The sequence below is a fragment of the Osmerus mordax genome, chromosome 22 (genome assembly GCF_038355195.1).
Source record: "Osmerus mordax isolate fOsmMor3 chromosome 22, fOsmMor3.pri, whole genome shotgun sequence".
Taxonomy (NCBI): Eukaryota; Metazoa; Chordata; class Actinopteri; order Osmeriformes; family Osmeridae; genus Osmerus; species Osmerus mordax.
In genome coordinates this window covers 2,313,377-2,338,367 of record NC_090071.1, presented here as the reverse complement: position 1 = coordinate 2,338,367, position 24,991 = coordinate 2,313,377, and the positions used below count along the sequence as shown (strand labels likewise).

General features: G+C 51.5%; 1 protein-coding gene across 1 annotated transcript; it reads left to right on the top strand.

Moving 5' to 3' along the window:
• The first annotated feature begins 380 nt into the window (after positions 1 to 380).
• Positions 381 to 24,918, top strand: fn1b (fibronectin 1b). Its single transcript, XM_067260849.1, has 46 exons — positions 381 to 584; positions 814 to 939; positions 1,148 to 1,285; positions 1,362 to 1,493; positions 1,833 to 1,970; positions 2,252 to 2,428; positions 2,566 to 2,757; positions 2,935 to 3,117; positions 3,391 to 3,567; positions 4,787 to 4,942; positions 5,299 to 5,427; positions 5,739 to 5,882; positions 7,575 to 7,696; positions 8,703 to 8,871; positions 9,051 to 9,227; positions 9,381 to 9,506; positions 9,693 to 9,782; positions 9,975 to 10,169; positions 11,218 to 11,496; positions 11,642 to 11,905; positions 12,054 to 12,148; positions 12,237 to 12,405; positions 12,615 to 12,701; positions 12,856 to 13,047; positions 14,068 to 14,346; positions 15,028 to 15,219; positions 15,478 to 15,567; positions 15,808 to 16,074; positions 16,273 to 16,389; positions 16,783 to 16,947; positions 17,872 to 18,027; positions 18,213 to 18,329; positions 18,517 to 18,786; positions 19,026 to 19,213; positions 19,324 to 19,411; positions 19,776 to 19,955; positions 20,304 to 20,393; positions 20,481 to 20,669; positions 20,848 to 20,937; positions 21,510 to 21,934; positions 22,131 to 22,269; positions 22,454 to 22,615; positions 22,840 to 22,965; positions 23,168 to 23,274; positions 23,502 to 23,597; positions 23,874 to 24,918. Exons 1-46 carry the CDS (start codon positions 437 to 439, stop codon positions 23,949 to 23,951), a joined length of 7,416 nt encoding a protein of 2,471 aa, XP_067116950.1. The 5' UTR covers positions 381 to 436; the 3' UTR covers positions 23,952 to 24,918.
• Positions 24,919 to 24,991: the final 73 nt, after the last annotated feature.

The following is a 24,991-nucleotide window of genomic DNA, read 5'->3' as shown; positions in this document are numbered from 1 at the left end:
TATATTTTGGGAATATGACTTAATCTTTGTGATAGGAGGCATGAACAATTGGCAACAATGTCAATCGATTAAAGAATAAAATAATACGTTTTGGGATCGACACAATGGCTCAGTAAGGAACCTTCTAGAAATGTAATGAAAAAAAACATGCTGGTGACCTTTACTGCATTCACTTGTGGTTTTGAACGGGCGTGTTTGGTGCCTGTGGGTTGCGCCGGGGTCTCCAAAGTCCCTCCCCTTAAATGATGAGCAGGTACTATATAAACGGCCCACAGCCAGTTAATCGGTCTATTGCAGCGGCTGCAAAAGAGGGGCAGCTGAAAGGAAACAGCTGCATCTGGGGAAAAATATCAACACTGCGTAACGACAGACTCTGGGACTTTTAGTACTTTCTGGGAAAGACAATTGGACATCTTCCCCCCTTAGATATTCAAAAATGACCCGTAGCCCCGTTACCGGGCTGCTCGTTGCACTGTGCGTAACCAGCGCTGTCCATTGTATGCCAAAGAACCAAGGAAAAAGCAAAAGACAAACCCAGCAACAAGTGTATCCCGAACTAACATCCGCAGACTCCATTGCTCAAGGTATGTATAGACTAAGTAAAGCGTATGCATTTTCAAGAAGAGATTATACCGTTTTAGTTGGATTGTGAGAGTGAATTAAAAAAAGAAAAGAAAAACGAATGCATTCTCCATATAGCTTTTCAGCGACTTAAATTGACCAATGTCCATTGAAATCTTAACTCCAACTCATGTCAATTGAAAATCAACGGGTGTTGTCTGCTCGTGACCCGGTTTCTGTCTCTTTTTACAGTTGGCTGCGATGAGAATGGTCATTCATTCAGGTTCAACGAGCAGTGGGAGAAAGCCTACCGTGGAAGCACGTTACTGTGCATTTGCAACGGTGCGTCAGGGATCAAATGTAAAACAAAACCTGAAGGTAAGCTGCAGAAAAAAAGAAAAAACTCCTTCTCACGTTTGTTTCGTTATTCGTGATTCTTGAGTAGTCTTTGGAGATCTTTATCACATTTTTATAATTAGGTGTTACTTCTACCGTGGGTGCGCCTGAGTGCGCGCGGACCCCACGGCCGTTACGCATGGAGTATCTTCTATCAGAAACCGTTAATCAAAGTATCGTGTTTTCGTAGTGGAGGAGTCATGCTATGACAAACTCAACGATCGGACATACCGTGTCGGTGAAACCTACGAGAGACCGAAGGACGGTATGATGTGGGACTGCACCTGCATCGGTTCTAACCGGGGCAAAATCAGCTGTACCATTGCAAGTGAGTTCGCTGCACCGTTACCAATATTTGTCTCCTTTTGAACTAACTGGTATTCATAAGCTATTGCCTTTTATAGACCGCTGCCACGAGGGAGGTCAGTCTTATAAAATCGGGGACACCTGGAGACGGCCTCACGACACGGGTGACTACATGCTGGAATGCGTGTGCCTCGGAAATAACAAGGGAGAGTGGACTTGCAAACCCGTTGGTGAGTGTAATGTCGTAAGAGGAACGTTTACTTTAGCAGTTAACTATGCAGTGAAAGTGAGTGGTGGCTCCAGTATGAAGTTAGCAGCTATACATTGTGTGTAGGATTTTCAGTCCTCAAAACAATTTAAGAAACAGTTCAAAGTCCTACAGTCTGATGGAAATTTCTGTGAAATGAAAATTGTGTAAATATTTGATGTCCGCTCCAACACGCCAAGTTTGCTGAACAAGTCAAACATCACAGCGCATTCGATTTCATCGCTGCTTGTGAAGTTGGACTCATTTGCCGACAATCCAGCATTTTTTGTAGAATTAACCGAGTTCCTCCCCCTGCCCACAGCTGAGCGCTGCTATGACAACACAGCTGGAGCGTCTTACGTGGTGGGTGAGACGTGGGAGAAGCCATACCAGGGCTGGATGATGATCGACTGCACCTGTCTAGGAGAGGGGAGTGGACGCATCACCTGTTCATCCAGAAGTGAGTGGGTCCCCTGACAGACACACACAGACACACACACACATTTACATTTAGTCATTTAGCAGATGCTCTTATCCAGAGCGACTTACAGTAAGGACATTCCCCCCGAGGCAAGTAGGGTGAAGTGCCTTGCCCAAGGACACAACGTCATTTTGCACGGCCGGGAATCGAACTGGCAACCTTCTGATTACTAGCCCGCTTCCCTAACCGCTCAGCCACCTGACTCACCTCACACACTCACACACATTCTCTGCTGACCACTGTTGCCCCCACCCCTCCAGACCGCTGTAATGACCAGGACACCAGGAGATCCTACCGTATCGGAGACACCTGGACCAAGACAGACACCCGCGGAAACAGCCTCAACTGCCTGTGCACGGGGAACGGCCGCGGGGAGTGGAAGTGTGAACGACACACCACCTCCTCCTCCTCCTCCTCGTCCTCCTCCTCCAGCCTGGGTAAGACCTCCCCGCACAGAAACCCACCCCAGCCATCCACAGCCCTCCGCGTTCTGTCCAACCACCACGGTCGGACGAAGACCGCATCGCCTGAATGTTTGACGGTGTGTTTCCTGCCCGGTGTCGTTGGTCCGCAGGTACGGGTACTCACATGGTGACCAACATCCACACCACCCAGGTGGTCCCTCAGCCAGAGCCCCCCACCGAGGGCACCTGTCGCACGGACTCCGGAGCCTCATACCACGACGGCATGCGCTGGATCAGGAGCCAGGGCAGCAAGCAGATGTTGTGTACCTGCCTGGGGAACGGAGTCAGCTGTGAGGAGTGGGGTGAGTGTGTGTGTGTGTGTTCGGAACAGGATATGCGTCATTTTTGAAAGCACTGTCCGCTTGCAGAACCTCACACAAACATTATCTGGAGATCACAGAATCTCACTTCTTGTCTTATCCTCCCACCCCTCCCTCCCACTCCCTCCCTCCCTACCTCCCTCCCTCTCTCCCTGCCAGAGGGCCAGTCCCAGGTGTACGGGGGGAACTCGGACGGCCAGCCCTGCGCCTTCCCCTTCGTGTTCCAGGGGAAGACCCACTACTCCTGCACCTCGGAGGGGCGCAGCGACGGGCAGCTCTGGTGCTCCATCTCCTCCGACTACGAGACCGACCAGCTGTACTCCTTCTGCACTGAGAAGAACGGTGAGGGGGTGGAGATAGAAATAGAGGTGATAGAGAAATGGAGGGATGGATTAAGGTGACACAGATGGATATATACGATTTGTGGCTGGCTGGCTGGCTGGATGGAAAGGAGGGTGTTGATCGGATACTTACATGAACGAGTGATGAGAATGAAGTGATGGATGTTGTATTTATCATATTACATGTACAAAAACAGTAAACTACCTTCTGGATAATAGATAATGACATTAAAATGGAAATATCTAACCTTGTCTGTGTGTGTGGTCCCCACAGCCCTGGTGACAACCCGTGGTGGCAACTCTAACGGCGCCCTGTGTCAGTTCCCCTTCCTGTACAACGGGCGTAACTATAGCGACTGCACCGCAGACGGGCGCCGCGACGGGATGAAGTGGTGTGGCACCACCACTAACTACGACGGAGAACAGCACTATGGGTTCTGCCCCATGGCTGGTGAGTCTGGGTGTGTGGGTGTTCGGAGTTAAGGGTATTTGGAGAGTCGTAACATTTATGTGCATGAAACGTATTATACGTGAAGGTAAATATCGTAATTATTATCAGGGGAAAATGTGGTGATTTTCAGTTGGAAGTATTTGAGCTTCCAACTACTTTCAACTGACTTTTAATGTTTCCGAGCCACTATTTATTCCCCGCATCCTGTCCTGTTGCACTTTGGGAGAGTACAGCCTGACTCCTCCATCACGGGGGGGTTTGGGGTCAGCATCGAGGGTCTGGAGCCTGACTCCTCCATCACAGGGGGGCTTGGGGTCAGCATTGAGGGTGTGGGAAGTCGGTAGACGTGTGTCTGTGTTTCACATTCATAGGATTCCTCTTCGCAGCAGGGCTATAATCATCCTTATCTGATGTTGTTCTTATACATGGTAATGGCTGTATGATTAAGGGGGTGACTTGGAGTCCACTAATCTCCCTCAGTGGGAACTAATTGAGAGCTATTAGGAGAGGGGTGGGACAGTCATGGGAGAGAGGAACGGGGGAGGGAGGCGGGGAGAGCGGTGTTGGGTGAGGAAAAGGGGCGGTGGTTGTTTTTAAAAGGGTGTTTCAATGTTTCCTCTTTTAGGCTTGATTGGCCTGAGTGTTGGGGGTTGTCCTGTCTTAGAACAGATCTTAGTCACACACACACACACCCCCTCACGCACACACACACACCCTCACACACACACACACACTCACACAGTCACACACACACTCACTCACATAGTCACACACAAACACACACACACACACACACCCTCACACACACACACACCCTCACACACACACACACACACCCCCTCACGCACACACACACACCCTCACACACACACACACACTCACACAGTCACACACACACTCACTCACATAGTCACACACAAACACACACACACACACACACCCTCACACACACACACACCCTCACACACACACACACACACCCTCACACACACACACACACACTCACTCACATAGTCACACACACACACACACACTCACTCACATAGTCACACACAAACACACACACACACACACACCCTCACACACACACACACCCTCACACACACACACACACACACTCTCACACACACACACACACACTCCCTCACACACACACACACACACTCCCTCACACACACACACACTCCCTGACTACTTTTCCTCCTCTGCCTCCATCCAGCCCACGAGGAGGTGTGCACCACCAATGACGGTCTCATGCACCGCGTGGGCGACAAGTGGGACAAACGCCACGACGTCATGGGTCACATGATGCAGTGCACGTGCCAGGGAAACGGGCGCGGAGAGTGGAGCTGCATCGCCTACTCCCAGCTCAGAGGTCAGGGGTCAACACCTTGCTGTGTTTGCCGTTTAGAAAACGCATACATGACAAAATGTGTCATTGGAAATTTGTAGAAATGGGTTATACATTTGCAGAACTGTGCAAAGGTTTTAGTCATCAAAGACTTCTTCACATAGATGTTAGATTTATGTTATTTCACTTATTTCACTTTTCAGAAAAGCACGATATTTCATTATTTCAGAAAAGTGTTTTCCCTTCCTTTATTGGGTGTGCTTGTCTTTGGCAGGAATTCTCTCTGTATATGTATTCCATAAAAAAAAAAAAGAAGAAAGAAATTCGAACTTACGCTGACCTGCTTTGTGTTCCTTTCTCGGACGCTCCCACGTCTCCAGACCAGTGCATCGTAGAAGGCCTGACCTACGAGGTGTCCCAGACCTTCACCAAGCGTCACGACGAAGGCTACATGATGAACTGCACCTGCTTCGGCCAGGGGCGGGGGCGCTGGAAGTGTGACGCCATTGGTGGGTTCCTCCTCCAATCAGCTCCCACTGACTAGTTGCCTCTGTAGTTTTGTAGATCTACACAGCAAATTGCTTAGAGTTAATTTTACACCAGAGAAATTCATCTTACTTAAGTCCACTCTCATGACTCTCATGGGCCCGTTTACACACTCTTGCCGTTAAATGAACACGTTGAGACCTGCTGTGTATGTTGTATGTCCTCTAAGCCTCGTCTAGTCATGTCTTTGTACGTTTCAGCTTAATGGCGTTTTCACGTTTACATTTTAAACAACGATATTAAACCCCTGACCCCCTGGCCCCTCCCTCCCCAGACCAGTGCCAGGAGCCTGAGACGAGAGACTTCCACCAGATCGGAGAGTCCTGGGATAAGGTCATCCACAACGTTCGCTACCGCTGTCATTGCTACGGCAACGGCATCGGCGAGCTCAGCTGCGAGCCCCAGCAGACCTACCCAGGTAAGAGGCCTCCCGATTGGCCAGGGGCATGGAAAGGGGCGGGACGAGTGAGTGTGACATCATCACTGAGAACCTGGTTGAGCGGCGCACGTGAACAGCTAAATGTTAAAGCTGCGCTGATGTCATGGGATGAGGCAGGAGACCTCTCACCTCGTACACTGCACCCCCCCCCCCCCGCCCTCCGGCCCCTCCCTACTCCACCTCAACTCACCCTCTCTGATTTACGACATACTTTGGGACGCCTGCTGCTACCTAATCTATGTTTGCTCCCCTCCACCTCCCAGCCCACCCATTACCTCCCCTGTTACTGAAACCCTTTTGAAATCAAAGCTGGGAGGGGGGGGGGGGGGGTTTGGCAACACACTCACCACCTCCGCTAATTCTTTGATGTCCGGCAAATAGGGAAGGTCGCATACATCCCCCATTCTCGCCCCCCCCCCCCGCCCCCTTCCCCTAGTCTTTGTAGTGTGGGAGTTTTTGGTCCCCCCCCACTGTGCAGCTGAGTGGTGCTGCAATAGCATGCTGGGAAGGGTGCGACCAGAGCAGGGAGGCGGGATGTTTATCACCAGCGCGCACTTCCTGTCTGTAATTACCACGGGGAGCTAAGTCTTCGTTTGAGCTTGAAATCACATCTGTCCACCTGCACGCTATCAGCAGCATGTCTGCATTATCCTCCTGAACGGTAAAAAGTGCTCTAGCCCAGATTTCAGCAGAGTAGCTTTACTTTGACAGGATTTTGAAAGTCATACTAAATTATTGCTACCATCTACCCACAAAGAAACATCAAGTAAAGTAGTACTGAATCTTTTTCGCAAACCAAGAACACAAATGAAACATAATAATGCGTGTACGATGTACATAGATCTGGTCTAGTTCCTCTCAGCCATAGCCCACTGGTACAAAGTACATGTTGGATATCTGTGTATGTTTGTCTAACGTGCCTGTCGGGTAAACGGCCTTAATGACCTCAGGACTCCAAATGCTTCCCAGGCCTGTCTCAGCTCCTGTAAAGTCACCTGGGAAGGAGAGGGGGGAGGTGTCTGTTTGTGTGCTGATGTAGAGGTTTGAGGTTGGGTGGAGAGGAACATAACACCTTGGTGGGACTTTCAGACAGTAGAGACTGAAGGCACTAAGTTACCCACAATTCCGTGGGTGTGTGTGTGTGTTAGGGTGGTGGTTTGGGGTCAGAGCTGTGAGACTGAGGCAACAGATGGTCAGGTGTTCAGGGGTGGAGTGGGGACACGAAAACACTCTTGCTCTGTACGGTGTGACTGATTCTAATAATTAGCTGTGTGTTGAATCAGATCAGTGGTAGCTGTGCTGGCAGCAAAAATGTACAGCTCTCCAGGAACAGGATTCGAGACCCCTGCTGGAGATGATAAATATGCACCCGCAGTTTTACATTGAGTCATTTAGCAAACGCTCTTTATCCAGAGCGACTTACAGTAAGTACAGGGACATTCCCCCCAAAGCAAGTAGGGTGAAGTGCATTGCCCAAGGACACAATGTCATTTTGCACGGCCGGGAATCGAACTGGCAACCTTCAGATTACTAGCCCAACTCCCTCACCGCTCAGCCATCTGACTCTCTCGTTTTCAACTCATCATAGCTTATTATTTTTGTCTTTGTGTAGTTCAACATGCCGGTTGTTTCTCTATCTCCACCTTGACATTTCCTCCTTGTCTCCTCCAGGAGGCAATCGCCCGGTCCAGGTGATCATCACGGAGGCAGGGAAGCAGCCTGACTCCCACCCCATCCAGTGGAACCCACCCTCCACGGCCCACATCACCCAGTACATCCTGAAGTGGAGAGTGGTGAGTACTCCCCTGTGTTTACAACCAGACCTAGCTCTCTCACACACGCATACAGACACACACACATACACACTAACTCTCTGTGTGTGAGAGACTGTCGTGTAGGCAATGTGGTTGAGTTTGTATTGATCCACCCTGTCAATAATCAGGAAGGTTTGTTCAAACAGTTTCTGGAACTTTCTGTGAAAGAGAACAAACTGTTTATTCTGTTTATTGAAGTTTGAGCACTGGAAAAACGAGGGCATGGTGTAGTTGAACATCTAACAAACCCATACACCCACACACTGCTGGACAGTTGTGAACGACCTTTAACATCTGACTAATCTTATGTTAGAAAAACAGTTTTATTCTCTTTCGCACACACTCTAACTTTCTTTGAAGCGCTCTTGATTTGGCAAACTGTTTGAAATCTTTACAACCCCGTAATTGAATTCAAACACTTTTTCTGTTAAGTACGTATTTCTTTAGGGAGAGCCAAACCACTCTCACCTCATTATACACCCACTCTTTTTCTCTTTTTCTCTCTCTCTCTCTCTCTCTCTACATTTCTCTCTCTCTCTCTTTCTTATTCTGTCTTTTCTGTGTGAAAAAAGCCTGTAGTTTGCCTACAGTACATCTCAAAGCCAAAGCCCAGGTTTCCAAAAGACAGACTGGCAAGACTGCAAGCCTGTGTCAGCTCTGCCCACGCTGGGCACAGGGCTTGGCTCTGAGAGAGAGAAAGAGAGAGACAGAGAAAGAGAGACAGAGAAAGAGAGACAGAGAAAGAGAGAGAGAGAGAGGGAGTGTAAGTGAAGCTGGACGTTGAGTTCAGACAGGGAACAGTTCCTAGTTTTTCCGAACAGTTTTCTCAGACCCCAGTCCAAACCTCCAATGGCACCTTGTCGTTTTAAGCCTGAGGTTTTCCAGACGGCTCCTTGACGTTCCCTCCCTCCCTCCCTCCCTCCCTCCCTCCCTCCCTCCCTCCCTCCCTCCCTCCCTCCCTCCCTCCCTCCCTCCCTCCCTGTAGAAACACACACGCACCCCCTGGAAGGAGGTCACCATCCCTGGGAGCCTCAACTCCTACACCATCGCCGGCCTGCGACCCGGGGTCACCTACGAGGGCCAGCTCATCAGCATCCTGCGCTTCGGAACCCGCGAGGTCACCCGCTTCGACTTCACCACCACCTACGGCTCCCGTAAGTGCCTCTACGGAACAGGTGAAAGTTCACCTGAGCGTCTGACCGCCGAGGACTTTGTATCCCTGGGGTTTCTTGTGCCGAACATCATGATATTATTTGTCGAGGTCTCTTTACTTTTGAACTTTTCTCTCCTGATGTCTCCTGATCTAAACGCTCTCCTCCCTCCCCCCCTCCAGTCGCCACCTCGGAAGGGGAGACCAACCAGCTCCCCTCTGTGGTGGACACTTCTGAGTCGGTGACGGAGATCACCTCCAACAGCTTCGTCATCTCCTGGGTGTCGGCCTCCGACACCGTGTCCGGCTTCAGGGTGGAGTACGAGCTGAGCGAGGACGGAGCCAAGCCCAAGGTCCTGGGTGAGTGAGGGGGCCGAGACAGACCCAGACGAACTGACAGACAGACAGACCCAGACGAACTGACAGACAGACAGACCGACTGACAGCCCCAAACCAACCGACAGACTGACAGACTGACAGACAGACAGATCTAACTGTCTGCCCCTCCCCCAGACCTGCCTCGATCCTCCACCTCCGTGAACATCGCTGAGCTGCTGCCTGGTCGCAGGTACAACATCAACGTGTACGAAGTCTTACCGGAGGGAGACAACCTCATCCTCTCCACATCCCAGACCACAGGTAACACACACACACACACCTCTCTTTCCCACCCCTTTTTCCCCTCCTCTCCTTCTTTCTAAAACCCACACTAACAGTCTAGGATACAGACACATAAAACTACAGTTTTCTTCTGGACTAGAGTGGTATTTCATGGACACATACAGGAGGGTGACAAACGTTTTTCTGTTCCCCCACCACCACTAGCCCCGGATGCTCCAACGGATCATGAGATCGACCAGGTGGAGGAAACCTCCATCCACATCACCTGGACCAAACCCCAGGCCCCCATCACTGGTGAGAGAACACTGTGTGTGCGTGTGTGTGTGTGAGCCTGCATTGGTTCGCTTCGAAAACATGAACGAGACTCACTAGGTAAGAAAAACCAGAATGTGTTCGTATCAGTGTGTTCATGTGTGTGCTTTCTTCTGTGTTTCGCTCTCTTTACACAATCAACCCCTGACGTCTCCTATGTTCCCTCGGTCCCAGGTTACAGAGTCATCTACACTCCGTCCATCGAGGGAAGCAGCACAGAGCTGACCCTGCCGGACACCGCCACCTCCGTGACCCTGAGCGACCTCCGCCCCGGCCTGCTCTACAACATCAGCATCTACGCCGTGGAGGAGAACCAGGAGAGCGTGCCCGTGTTCGTCCAGGTCAACACCGCAGGAGAGCCCCAGCCAGGTACACACCTGATGTGCCGTAGATCTAGAGCGAGTAGAATAGAATGGATTTTGATTTCGATGAATCGACTGGACTAAATCAAACAGATGCCTATCTGATACATTTGAGTTGTCTGATTAGATTCAGCGAATGGTCTTCATTCAAAAAACTTGAACTGGAAATCTATACAAATCTTGGTTTGGAGGTTATAACAGCCTCTCTCTCTCCCTTCATCCCCCTCTCTCTCTTTTATTCACTTTCTGGAGAAAATGAAGTCACTGTCTGTCCTCCTATTTGTTTGTTAGTGATCGTGGGGCCCGTGCCAGAGTCTGAGAGACTGCTGGACGACCTGTGAGCTTGGCCTGGTCTCTGCCTTGTGAGGCCAAAGCAGAACTGGGGTTGGGTTTTATCTCCACCCTGTCAAGGTTGGCCATTGGCTGTTTGGCTCGAGTGACAACCCTCTGAGCCAAATGAATGTCTTGATTTATGATTGGCCAAGTGAAGCTGAAAGCTTCCTGGCTGATAATCATGGTTTCCTATTAGATTTATGCGGACCAATGGGAACACTACTGTATGTACCCGCTTACGTACAGACCCAGACAGATACTCACAGCCCGTAGTGAGTCGACACGTTCATGTCGTGAACCAAGACACAAAAGCAAGGGTACGCACACACACAGTCTATAAAAACTGAGCATGGTATTTTTATTAACTTCTTGATGTCTCTATGTGATTTATGTTCTGACGGTGCGGAAAACACACACACAACACACACCTGAGTGTAGACATTCTCGGTCAGTCCTCTTGCTTTTATGTGGATCAGAGTTGTTGACTACTGACACAGTCTCAGACTGACTTCCTGGTAGTCCCCTAAAAGTCAAACGAGGATAGAGTTTCTCTGAATTCCATTTCCTGTGCCTTTTCCAATGTGTTACGCCAACTGTCATCTTAGCTTTGCTGGTAGGAGTTACAAATGCCTTTCAAGTGTCACTTTTAAGACCAGCGTGGAAAAACCGAATACGGCCTGACTTTTCTCACCTGACCGACTGAACCGACTTCCTGTCCACAGAGGAAGTGCCCTCACCGACCGACCTGCAGTTCTACGAGGTGTCGGATGTGAAGATCACCATCACCTGGACCGGGCCGCCCAGCGAAGTCTCAGGATACCGCGTCACCTTCACCCCGGTCGTCCCTGGCGACACTACCCAGAAGCCCCTGGTCCTGCCAGTTTCGCCCAATGCCTATGCTGAGATCACCCACCTGCAGCCCGGCACGCTCTATCGCTTCCACATCTACGCCATCAACGGAGGGGTGGAGAGCGAGCCTCTGGTCGGAGAGAAAGCCACCAGTGAGTGCCTCTCCTGCTTTTACCAAATCTTTTCAAAATGCCGTTCAGGAACCCCCAGCCTGCCTCAGTTCGAACACTGTAATGGACGCCTCCATCCGACACAAACTCAAACGGTGACGTTTTGTCTCAATCCAACCCCTTCCAGAGCCAGACACTCCCACAGGGGTCCGCTTCACCGACGTCGGTTCCGACAGCGCCCTGATCGTCTGGGAGGCCCCTCGCGCCACAGTCACCGGGTACCGCCTCTTCATGAGCATCGAAGGCTCCTCCCCCACCCAGCAGAGAATCCCGGGGGGCGTGGCTCAGTACGCTCTTCGGGGCCTGCGCCCGGACACGGCCTACACCGTCGCGCTGCACTCGGAGCAGGAGAACGTGCTCAGCGAGCCCGTCACAGGATACTTCACTACTAGTGAGTAGGAGAGGAGAGGAGAGGGAATGGGAATCTGTGTGGCCAAGGAATGTTTGCTTGTTAGAAAATTTGAGAATGTCTAAGAACCCATTACTGTGTCTAGATAACTGTTTAACTGATGCCTCCCCCCCCCCTCCCCCTTCCCCAGCTCCTCAAATGGGAAACAACCCTCCGTTCAACACTGACGTCACAGACACCTCCATCATCATCACGTGGACCCCGGTTCCCAGGTTCAGCTACAAGGTACCGCCTCGCCACGAGTCGTCACTCGCTTCCTCGCTTCGACCTCTGATGTTTGACCTCTGACCTCTACGTCTCTGTTCCCTCCCAGCTGTCGGTGCGGCCCGGCCAAACGGGCGAGACTCCGAGAGACGCGACCTCTGACTCAGGAAGCGTGTACGTGACTGGCCTGACCCCGGGGACAGATTACGCGTACAGCATCCAGCCCATCGTCAACGGACGGAACCGCGGCAAACCCATCACCGGAAAAGTTGTCACGCGTAAGAAATGTTCTCCCGATGCGTCGCTGTTCGTGGTTTCCTTTTCAATTTGGAATGCAAACGCTGAGAGAAGCTGTTTATTGTGGGAGACAGGTGTGCGCAGGGATTTGTAGTTTTTGACGTAGCTGTTGACGCAGAGGGACGAGGCATTGGGGCTAATGTGACTGTGTGTGTGTGTCCTCCTCACCCCCCCTCCCCCCCCCCTCCAGTCCTGTCTCCCCCCACCAATCTCGTCCTGCAGCCCAACACCAACACCGGTGAGCTGCTCGTCCAATGGACCGGCACCAAAACGCCAGGTAAATACTGACCCTCCCATTCCCCTCCCCTCTGTGCCAAGCTGTCTCTCTCTCTCTCTCTCTGTCTGTCTCTCTCTCCTCTCTCTGTCAATCTCTAATCTTTTTAACATTCTCTCTTTACCCCTCCGGACACCACGTCCCGCCCCCCTCACAGACTTCACAGGCTACAGAGTGACATGCACGCCCACCAATGGGCAGCGAGGAAACTCCCTGGAGGAATTTGTCCAGCCGGATCAGAACTCGTGCACCCTGGAGAACCTCAGCCCGGGGGTTGAGTACAACGTGAGCGTGTTCACCGTCAAAGACAACCTGGAGAGCGTTCCGTTGTCCGACACGGTCACCCAAGGTAGGAATCACTACGGTTTGGCAGTTGACCAAGATGGAGCCTTATTAGTCCTGCCCTCTGCCGCTGTAAACCCAGTTTTTCCTCACAAAGTTTACAAACACAAAAATTACTGTAAAACGGTCCCGTTTGAGTTCAATGGTGGATTCGCTTTGGTTAAACGGTAAATGTTGTAGTTCCCTTGTGGAGAGTGTGTGTGGGTTGAATCCCAACCCTTTGTTAGTCAGAGACTGAGCAGATCGTGGATCAGGATGAAGATCAGGTGACATCCGCACAGCTGGCCTGCAGATCAACAGCTAGCTGGAATCTGCCTGACTCAGTCGAACGAGTTGGCTATCAATCAATTCAAGGGCCAGGAAATATGAGGAAGGTTTCAAGGTGGACCAGTTTTAAACAACCCTAACTCTCATATTTCAAAATGTTCTACTCTGAGATTCAACCCATTTCCTTCTGGTACCGTTTATATAAAATAGACATTTTCCTGGATCTTTTACCTTAAAAAACTAAATAATCTTCAGTCTGTCCAAGCAGAATAACTCACGATGGTGATGGATGCTTTAAATGATTCAAACTTAATACCTCCTTTCTTCTATCTTCATTGTGTATCATTCGTTTCTTATGAAGCTTTAATTGGACACACTATCCTACTAACTTGGCCATTGGCTGAACTGTATCATGTTACATGGCTGTGCAAGTTTGGTTGACACCTCAACCGTGACTGAAGTTTGTGCAAGTTTGTGTGACCTGCATGAGTATGGGCTTCCTCTTAAATGAAGAAACACAAATTTATTGTTTGCCTCCCGTGAGAAACTATAAACGCCTTGCCTTTAATTTAGAAATGTGAACTGTATCTTGTGTTTTACTGTAATTTTTGGAGCAATCTATGAATCGTTCCAGCATGGCTACACTGTCTAAATGTCTGTGCCTTGGGAATGTAATTTACGTGCTTGTTGTAATTAGCATAATCTTGGCTGATTTGTGTTTGTCTCTGCCTGCGTCTCGGCCGCAACTTAACCCTTTCAGACATACCCACGTTAAACAACGTCAAGTTTGTCGACGTTACCGACACCACCATCGGTCTGCGTTGGATTCCCCGCAACTTTACCGCCCTCACCGGTTACCGGATAACGGTGCTGGCGTCCGGCGAGAGCATGCCCATCGTCCAGGACATGGTCGACTCGGCTAGTGGTTATTACACGGTGCGAGGGCTGGAACCCGGTGTTGATTACGACATCGTCATCGTCACGGTGACGGAGGATGGCGAGAGCGAGCCGTTCTCGGTTACAAAGCAGACACACCCTGGTGATTTGACCCCTTTCATTCCAGGGATGGGGGTGGGGGTAAATCTTAAAAAAAAAAAAAAAAAAAAAAAGTCTAAATAAAAAAAAACTACTTTTATGAACTATTTGAAGTTCCATGTCGAATGTCTTATTGGCAAAAGCATTTGTTCGATTGATGGAATTCTAGCTTCACTTAAAATGTTTTTCACTTTAAAAGTTCTACAGGTAGTAGCATCTGTAAGTGTAGATATAGCTGGGATTAATCCCAGAGCAAGGACAAAATATATCAGAAGTCAGGAGAGAGAAAGAGGCGCTCGACAACCCTCGTGATAAAGAGTATAATAACTGACTTTTAACATTACTGTGTGTCTCTCTGGACATGCAGGATCCAGCCTCCTGCATGTCCTCTTGACTCATGTACACTTTACTTTACACACTGTTGACCAAAACTGTCCTCAATTTAATTTGATGTTTTCCATTCCGTTATCACACATGTAGCCAATGACGTAGAAATTCCACATACTCGGATCAGATTGAACCAAAATCAATGTAATCAGGGGTTTTCCATTCTTTTATCACACATGTAGCCAATGATGTAGAAATTCTATGTAGACTCCCATCGGAATAGTCTCTCCCACTTGTATTAACCCCTCACCCACCCCCTCACCCACCCCCTCACCCACCCCCTCCCCCCTCCCCCCAGCCTTACCAGCCCCCACCAACCTGAACTTCGGCGGTGTTGGCCCAGACAGCATGAGGGTCACCTGGACGGCGCCCAGCGTCACCACCCTCAGTGACATCACACGCTTTGTCATCCGTTACCACCCGGTCACCGACGACACCGACATCAAGGAGATCAACGTGGGCGGAGCCACCAACACCTACCTCGTGCAGAGTAAGGCTCCTATTTGGCTAGCTCGATCTTGTCCTGGATGTGACTGCAGACGTCCTCAGACTGTCTGTCCGTTTTTTTTCTGTCTTTCTCTCTGTTGTTATGGTTACAAGAAGAAAGTAAAAGAGGGAGGGAAGAAAAACTTAATATAAAAATAAAATAAAAATACACATGCTGTTACCTCAGAAACCTCCAGATTCACCAGTCATCCTGCAGTCCTTCTCCTCCTCCGGCTCTAACCAGCAGTTTGATGTCTTGCAGACCTGATGCCCAACACGGAGTACCGTGTGAGCGTGGTGTGTGTGTACGAGGAGAGAGAGAGCAGCCCGCTGACAGGCACGCAGAGAACCAGTGAGTACTACTGTCACTGAGCCTGAACACTGTCACTGAGCCTGAACACTGTAACTGAGCCTGAACACTGTCACTGGGCCTGAACACTGTAACTGAGCCTGAACACTGTCACTGGGCCTGAACACTGTCACTGAGCCTGAACACGAGGGCTACCTGTTTAAAGCTTCTCGGATTAAGCTTGAACGTGTGTGTGTGTGTATCTGTGTGTGTGTGTGTGTGCGTTTGTGTGTGTCTCCTCAGCTCTGGATTCTCCCACCGGCCTGGACTTCTCTGAAGTGTTCACCAACTCTTTCACCGTCCACTGGCAGGCGCCACAGTCTGTCATCACCGGCTACCGGATACGGTACCAGATGACCAACGGTGGCAGGTCCAAGGACGAGAGGCTGCCCCCGACCAGGACCCAATTCACCCTGACAAGCCTGGCTCCGGAGACAGAGTACCTGATCCACGTGTTCGCCGTGAGCAACGGCCAGGAGAGTCTTCCCCTCAGCGGAACTCAGGCCACCAGTGAGTCCCACGACCGCCAACTGTCACAGCCTAACTGTCACAGCCCAACTGTCACAGCCTAACTGTCACAGCCCAACTGTAACAGCCCAGACAGTTTCATCACATCGTAATTCTAGCGTGTTCCACCCTGTCCCCTCTCACCCCCCCACCCTGTCCCCTCTCACCCCCCCACCCTGTCCCCTCTCACCCCCCCCCCAGTCTCCGACGCTCCCACTGACCTGGAGGTGCAGTCCTCCTCCCCCACCAGCATCACCATCCGCTGGGACGCCCCCTCTGTCACGGTCCGGTACTACAGGATCACGCACGGAGAGACGGGTGAGTACCAGCTGATGTGAACGGATCAGCTGATAACAGCTGCTGTGCTGGTTCATTTCAAACACAAGCAGGCCCCAGTTCTAAACCCAGTCCTTCACCTAGACACGTCAACGTGCTGACAAAAAACACTGAATTCACCTTTAAATGCTCCCCCCCTCTCCCTCCCTCCCTCCCTCCCCCTCTCCCTCCCTCCCCCTCTCCCTCCCTCCCTCCCTCCCTCCCCCCCTCCCTCCCCCTCTCCCTCCCTCCCCCTCTCCCTCCCTCCCTCCCTCCCCCTCTCCCCTCTCTCCCTCCCTCCCTCCCTCCCTCCCCCCCTCTCCTCCCTCCCTCCCTCCCTCCCCCTCTCCCTCCCTCCCTCCCTCCCTCTCTCCCTCCCTCCCTCCCTCCCTCCAGGTGGGCATTCCACTCCTAAGGAGTTCACCATCCCTGGGTCTCAGTCCACCGCCACCATCTCCGACCTGAACCCCGGGACCGACTACACCATCACCGTCTATGCCGTTACCGGTAGAGGGGACAGCCCCGCCTCCAGCACCCCCATCTACGTCAGACACAAGACCGGTGAGTGTGTGTGTGTGTGTGTGTGTGTGGAGCAGGGTGTACTGTAGCAACTGTTGGGATGTTTTTTTATTTTTATATAGCACTTTGGTTGTAGTGTGGGATCACATCTCTCTCTCTCCTCCACCTCCCCTCCCTTCTTCCCCCTCTCTCTCCCTCCCTCTCCTCCCTTCTTCCCCCCTCTACCTTCTTCCCCCTCTCTCTCCCTCCCTCTCCTCCCTTCTTCCCCCCTCTACCTTCCTCCCCCTCTCTCTCCCTCCCTCTCCTCCCTTCTTCCCCCCTCTACCTTCCTCCTCCTCTCTCTCCCTCCCTCTCCTCCCTTCTTCCCCCCTCTACCTTCCTCCCCCTCTCTCTCCCTCCCTCCCTCCCTCCCTCCCTCCCTCCCTCTCCTCCCTTCTTCCCCCATCTACCTTCCTCCCCCTCTCTCTCTCTCCCTCCCTCCCTCTCCTCCCTTCTTCCCCCCTCTACCTTCCTCCCCCTCTCTCTCCCTCCCTCTCCTCCCTTCCTCCCCCTCTCTCTCCCTCCCTCTCCTCCCTTCTTCCCCCCTCTACCTTCCTCCCCCTCTCTCTCCCTCCCTCTCCTCCCTTCCTCCCCCTCTCTCTCCCTCCCTCTCCTCCCTTCTTCCCCCCTCTACCTTCCTCCCCCTCTCTCTCCCTCCCTCCCTCTCCTCCCTTCTTCCCCCCTCTACCTTCCTCCCCCTCTCTCTCCCTCCCTTCTTCCCCCCTCTACCTTCCTCCCCCTCTCTCTCCCTCCCTCCCTCTCCTCCCTTCTTCCCCCCTCTACCTTCCTCCCCCTCTCTCTCCCTCCCTCTCCTCCCTTCTTCCCCCCTCTACCTTCCTCCCCCTCTCTCTCCCTCCCTCTCCTCCCTTCTTCCCCCCTCTACCTTCCTCCCCCTCTCTCTCCCTCCCTCCCTCCCTGCTCCCTCAGAGGTGGAGTCTCCCTCCCAGATGAAGGTGACGGATGTGAAGGACAACGGCCTCACGGTGCGCTGGTCCCCGGCTCAGGGCCCCATCAAGGGCTACCGGGTCACCAGCGTTCCCAAGAACGGACAGGGACCCTCCTTCTCCGAGGTGGTGGCCCCTGGTAAGACCGGAACCAGGACCTTCCGGAACCTTCTGAGCGTCTCAAACTCGAATTCAAACAATTTCAGACTCTGACCAGCAGGTGCATCGGTAGTCGCTGCACCTGAGGTGCAGTGTGGGTGTGCGTGGTGAGGAGTCTTGTGTTGTTTTGGTGTGTCTGACTGTTGTTTTTGTTGTTGTTTACAGAACAGACAGAGATGTCGTTCACCGGTCTAATGCCGACGGTGGAGTACGTTCTGAGCGTGTACGCTTTGGGAACCGACGGAGAACCCTCTGCTCCTGTTGTGGAGAACGCCATCACAGGTGTGTGTGTGTGTGAGAGAGAGAAAGACAAATCAACACTAATAGAGAAATGGAGCTAGTTATCGATTTGATGAGGCTAAGAGGCTAATTTATTTTTGTTGTCTGTCTGTTTAAATCCTCTACCTCCCTCCCTCTCTTCCTCCCTCCTTCCCTCTCTCCCTCTCTCCCTCCCTCCTTCCCTCCTCAGCCATGGACCGTCCTAAGGACCTCTCCTTCTCCGAGGTGGACTCCACCTCCGTGCGCATCACCTGGGACGCCCCCGATGGCGCCGTGACATCATACCGCGTGCTGTACTCCAGCCCCGAGGAGGGCGAGAGAGAGCTGCGGCCAGCGCCGCGCGGCCAGGACGACAGCGTGGTCCTGCGGGGACTGCGCCCCGGCACAGAGTACACCGTCAAGGTCATCGCCCTCCACGGTGGAGCCCTCAGCACCCCGCTGGTGGGCACACAGGCTACAGGTACACACACACACTCAGGCTACAGGTACACACACCCAGGCTATAGGTACACACACACACCCAGGCTACAGGTGAACATACCCGGGCTACAGGTACACACACACACTCAGGCTACAGGTACACACACCCATAAGCTACAGGTACGCTCTCAAGCCACCGATGGGAGGAGGTGGGCCACACACGCTACAGGTCCTCACCTCTGCCTCTCCTCTCCCCCTCCCCTCCACCCCCCTGCCCAGCTATCCCCGCCCCCACCAACCTCATGTTGTCTGAGGTGGGCGACGCCACCTTCACCGTCAGCTGGAGGTCCCCCAACGCCAGGCTGACGGGGTACCGCGTGGTGGTCAACCCCAAGAACAACAACGGCCCCACCAAGGAGATAAACATCGCCCCGGACGTCACACGAGCCACAGTCACTGGGCTCATGGTAAAATACATAGACGTTAACCGTGAGGGTGAATATGGTGTGTGTAGTTGTATTCATATGTGTGATACACCATGATTTGATATGCTCTGTGTGTGTGTGTGTGTGTGTAGGTGGCCACTAATTATGTGGTGCAGGTCTACGCTCTGAAGAACTCCGTCACCAGCCGACCCCTGGAGGGAGAGGTCACCACACTGGAGAGTAAGCAGCTCCAGCCACGTCCACACACACACACACACACCTGGTTTGCTTTTATGACAAATTATTACATTTAGTCATTTAGCAGACGCTCTTATCCAGAGCGACTTACAGTAAGTACAGGGACATTCCCCTGAGGCAAGTAGGGTGAAGTGCCTTGCCCAAGGACACAACGTCAGTTGGCATGACCGGGAATCGAACTGGCAACCTTCGGATTACTAGCCCGATTCCCTCACCGCTCAGCCACCTGACTCCCAAATTATACTGACTATTCTTTCTCCTTCTTTCCATCTTTCTCATTCGGTGCTCTATTCCTCTCCTCCACGTCCCCTCTCTCCTTCCCTACATCCTTGTTCCCTCTCTGCAGACATCAGTCCTCCTAGACGGGTGCGTATCAGCGACGTGAAGGACTCCACCATCACGCTGACCTGGCGCTCCAAGGTCGAGCCCATCACCGGCTTCCTCATAGAGGCCACGCCCCTCGGGGTCAGCCGCCCGTCTATCAAGAAGACCATCAACGGAGAGCAGAACACCTACATCCTCACTGGTACACTGAACTACATTACCCATCAGCACTCTGTTCTACATCCTCACTGGTACACTGGACTACATTACCCATCAACACTCTGTTCTACATCCTCACTGGTACACTGAACTACATTACCCATCAGCACTCTGTTCTACATCCTCACTGGTACACTGAACTACATTACCCATCAGCACTCTGTTCTACATCCTCACTGGTACACTGAACTACATTACCCATCAGCACTCTGTTCTACATCCTCACTGGTACACTGAACTACATTACCCATCAGCACTCTGTTCTACATCCTCACTGGTACACTGAACTACATTACCCATCAACACCCTCAGTTTGTTTGAACTTCCCCAGGTCTGGAGCCTGGTACCACCTACACCATCAACCTCTACACTCTAAACGGCAACGCCCGAAGTGCCCCCTTTTCTCTCACTGTCAGCACTGGTAAGAACACACACACACACCCCACAGAATCAGAAACATATCAAGAGTCTTGTACAGTGTCTGACCTGTGTGTGTGTGTGTGTGTAGCTAAGCCAGCTGTCCAGGCCCCCACCAACCTGCAGTTCACCTCCCTCACCCCCAACTCCGTCTCCTTCACCTGGGAGCCCCCAGCCACACGCATCACAGGATATTACGTCACGTACGAGCAGGCGGGCGGAGCACCTCGTGAGATCAGCCCACCCCCGCATGCCGGACAGAACTACGCCACCATCTCTGGTACGTGGACTCCACCCGCTGCCCCCACCCCACACTCCTTTTAATGACACAAAGTCTAGTCTAGCTAGTTGGTTAAGACTAAAGATAGAACAAGCCTGATTTGGGTTTGTGTAGATGAACAGAATACAAACCAAACTCTTCTCTCCACCTTCTCATCTCTCCACCCCCCCTCTCCCAGGTCTGAGGCCGAATACTGAGTACATCATCAAGATCATCGCCCTCCAGACCTCTCAGACCAGCACCCCACTGGTGGGCACTGCCAGAACTCGTGAGTATAAGCCAACATGGCCAATGAGCACACGACTACAACTGGGTACTATACATGTCCACACACACACGGAACCACAACAACACGCACACTCTCAAAGGCTTCCAAAACGAAACAGGCCCAAAACAAATTCTTTTTTTTTTGTGTCTGAATGGTACAAGTACAAAAAAAAAAGCCATTTGGCGAGCCATAGCATGTGTTTGCTCCTCAGCTGAGTCTGCTGCATCGTTCCTGGCAGAGGCTGTCTACACAAAGTCTTTATTTACAAGTTCTAACTGTGCCGTAATAAAAACTCTGCCTCTCACTCTGAGTACCTCCTGATGCTCCATCCGAAAGCTAAGTGACAGCAGTAAACCAAGGCTGAACAACGGCAGTAAACCAAAACAGTGGCAGGCTTTTGTGAAGCAGTGCAGTCAGAATCGCCGGCCATCAGCTGGGTACACGTCAGCCCCATGCTGACTGATTTGTGCGACTGCAGCTACCTAATTCCCAGGCCCCCTCCCCTTCCCAGTGACCCCTAATCCCCCTCAGAGCTAACGAGCTTGCTTCCTAACCCTTCTCTGCCGCACCAGAACCGGAATCCCAGCTTGGGCTGCCGCTCCCTAACCGGCCCGGTCGCCCCAGCATCCTGGACGTGCCCGAGGTCACTTCCGGCGACACCGACAACAGCGTGCTGGTGGGCCCCAGCGGGCAGGACGTTCCGGGGCAGGGGCAGAACGTGGAATACACTGAGTACAACAACAACAGGCACCCTCAGGTGCCCTACGGGCCCCAAACGCCCCTGGTGTACGTGCCCTTGCCCGACGCGGAGGGGCGCAGGGTGCCTGTCGTGAGGGTGAACGTGCCCGGCTCTGCCTTTGGTTTCCCAGAGAACGAGACGGGATCTCCCCAGGAGGCCCAGACCCAGACCACCATCTCCTGGAAGCCGTACAAGCAGAGCAACGCCTACCTGGTGTCCTGCAACCCCCTCACTCACACGGAAGAGAAGATGTTCCAGGTAGGACCAGCCGGGGGTGGGGGGTTTACAGACATGATCTGTAGCCTAACCTCAGGGGCTGCCAACCTAATTCAGAGATCAAAAACTTAACCTTCTTTTCACACACCCCTCCCCCTCCTCTCTTTCCCTCCCTCCCTCCCTCCCTCCTCCCCTCTCCCTCCCTCCCTCCCTCCCTCCTCCCCTCTCCCTCTCCCAGATGCGTATACCAGGCACCTCCACCAGTGCCACTCTGATAGGTCTCACCTCTGGGGCCTCCTACAACGTTATCGTGGAAGCCCTCAAGGGGGCGCTCAAGCACAAGATCCTGGAGGAGATTGTCACCGTCGGCAACAGCCGTAAGTAACTAACTGCCGTTTACTGTTTGAATTTTGCACTTCTGGTCCTTGATCTTCTGCTGTATGGCTTTGGATAAAAGCGTCTGCTAATTGAATAAAATGTATAACAGAAACTAGACGTTGATTTTAAATATTTTTGCTCGGCTCCCCTCACTCAAACCACCGTCTTATCTCCTTCCTGTAGTGCAAGAAGGCGAGCCGCCCAATCAGGACAGATGTTACGACACCTTTACCGCCACTTACCAAGACGTTGGCGCCGAGTGGGAGCGCATGTCGGAGACTGGCTTCAAGCTGTGGTGTCAGTGTCTTGGCCTGGGCAGCGGCCATTTCAGATGTGACTCTTCCAGTAAGCGCCTCCGTTTTAATCACCAGATGTGTCCAACGTACGGAAATACCATGTAAACTCCCCGCGGTATTATGAATCCTCTAGTAACTATCGGGACTCTCAGTGTAGGCTATCGGGCTCTGGGGGAAACCGCCTAGCTAGCTAAATCTACCACGTCATGGCTAGCGTCCACACTCGAGACTCACGTTCTGTCATTTTCTCTCGTTTTTATTGGATTTTTTTAGAGTGGTGTCATGATGGCGGCAACAACTACCGTATCGGGGACAAGTGGGAGCGCCAGGCGGATAACGGTCACATGATGAGCTGTACCTGTCTGGGCAACGGCAAGGGAGAGTTCAAGTGCGAGCCACGTAAGTCCCGCCCACCGTGCCGTGATTGGTCAGCAGGACTGACATCACCTTGCGTAAAAGTGAAACCATTTAATGACGACGTTTGAGATAGTGGAATGTGTGAACATAATGTCTGGTGAATTTTGCCCCTTTTAATGTCCCTGCCACGGTGAATCTTAGTTCCCCTCTCATATACAGTTTATATGTGTGTGTGTACGTGTAGATGAGTCCACTTGCTATGACGACGGGAAGATGTACCAGGTAGGAAACCAGTGGCAGAAGGAGTATCTGGGAGCCATCTGTACCTGCACCTGCTACGGAGGACAACAGGTATATGGCACACCTGTGTGTGTGTGTGTGTGTGTGTGTGTGTGTGTGTGTGTGTGTGGGCTCTGCTGGTTGAGTAATAAGTGTATGGAATGTGTGAGAAGTCAGATAGCGCTGAAGTGTGTCTGTGTGCTAACCTGTGTGTGTGTGTGTGTGTGTGTGTGTGTGTGTGTGTGTGTGTGTGTGTGTGTGTGTGTGTGTGTGTGTGTGTGTGTGTGTGTGTGTGTCAGGGCTGGCGCTGTGAGAACTGTCGCAGGCCGGGTGCTGAGGTTGACGCCAGCCTGCTGCAGCCAGTCAGATACGGAGACAACACCCTCCGCAAAGTGGTGAGTGCTCCCCCTACCCCTCCAGGCACTGCCATTTTGAAGCTTTCAACACATCGCCATAGTTACCGCAGACTTCCTGTTTTCGTGTCCATAGGCAGGATGTGGTAATGATGTTGTTTGATGTGCGTCGTGTTTGTTCGTGTGTGTCGCGATTCAGATCTGATTTGGCCGCCAAGTTGGTCTTCGAGGAACATATGGGCTTTTGACCGTGTAAGCTTCATAAGAGATGCTTAAAAAAAACTCAACTGACGAGTGTTTCTCTGTTCCGTGTTCCAGAACATTCAGTGCCCCATCGAGTGCCTTCAGCCTGGGCTCTTGGCCGATGCAATCGCCGGCCAGAATCCTCACGAGTAAACATCCTCCCCTGTTCCCGATTGGCTTTCCCATCTGGACACTGTCCTCTGCCTGAGATCCATCTTCCTGTTTGTGACAATCAGCCAATCAGTGCTTTCCTGAGGGCACCCTGCCCCAAAATGGACACCTTACATTTGACCCCCAGGCCTCCTGATTAGCTTAGCAACATACCGTCCTTTAGCACAGCATAAACAAAGATGCCAGAACACCACAGCTCAAGGGAGTCACTAAAGAATTTAAGAGCAGTTACAATTATTTTTTATTTTTTTACCATTAATTAGCATCTGTTCTACTTTCACTGTCTGACAGTTGCTTGAGTTTGTCTCTTCTAGAATCTGTTCTGCTTATGGTTCCTCTCCCCTTAGTGATTGTGGCGTTTCTTTTACAGCATTGTTTGTCTGTGCATCCCAAATGCCTTCAAAAGATGCAAACCTTCTGTGTGTGCATAGGCCAAATACCATGCTCATTTAATAATCTTCAGACATGGTTTAATGTTTTAATTTGTCTTCTGAAACTTGTATCGCTTAAAATAAATTATGCTTTCCAAGACCTTGTTGTCAGTGTTACAATAACACAATCAATTCTGTTTTACTCAAAGTTCAATGATCAGAGCTAGTCTGCCTGAAATGAAGCACTGTGAGAATGTTGTACCAGTAATGTAGAGGTTTGTTTTGTCCATGAACGTATATAAAAAAAACTTTTGTTTTTCCATTTCTGTAGCCCGTGTTGTTAGCAGGGCTAGCACTGCGTGTAGTGATTTACACCTACTGATGAGATGTTTTGCTAACTCTTCTTAAATGCTTAGTTTTATTTTATTTATCCCTTTAATCACAGCGTGTGTCAACTGAATGTGAGAGCTGGGCTGTGATGTTGAATCTTCTGGGTTCTATTTTTGTACTTGAGGTGCCAAGAGTTATCGCTACTGTTAAGAAATTCCCTGGTTTTGATAAAGTTGATGAGAACCTCATGAATCGTGTCTGTCTTTTGTTAGCATTTTAATATGCTGCGTAAACTGATTACATTTTGTAGAGTTTATGTAA

Excerpts from the sequence above, each read along its gene's own strand:
- fn1b (XM_067260849.1), top strand. The coding sequence starts at position 437 with ATGACCCGTAGCCCCGTTACCGGGCTGCTCGTTGCACTGTGCGTAACC. Across the intron at positions 16,075-16,272 it reads CAGCGGAACTCAGGCCACCA|TCTCCGACGCTCCCACTGAC; the intron begins GTGAGTCCCACG and ends CCCCCCCCCCAG. Across the intron at positions 16,390-16,782 it reads GATCACGCACGGAGAGACGG|GTGGGCATTCCACTCCTAAG; the intron begins GTGAGTACCAGC and ends CCCTCCCTCCAG.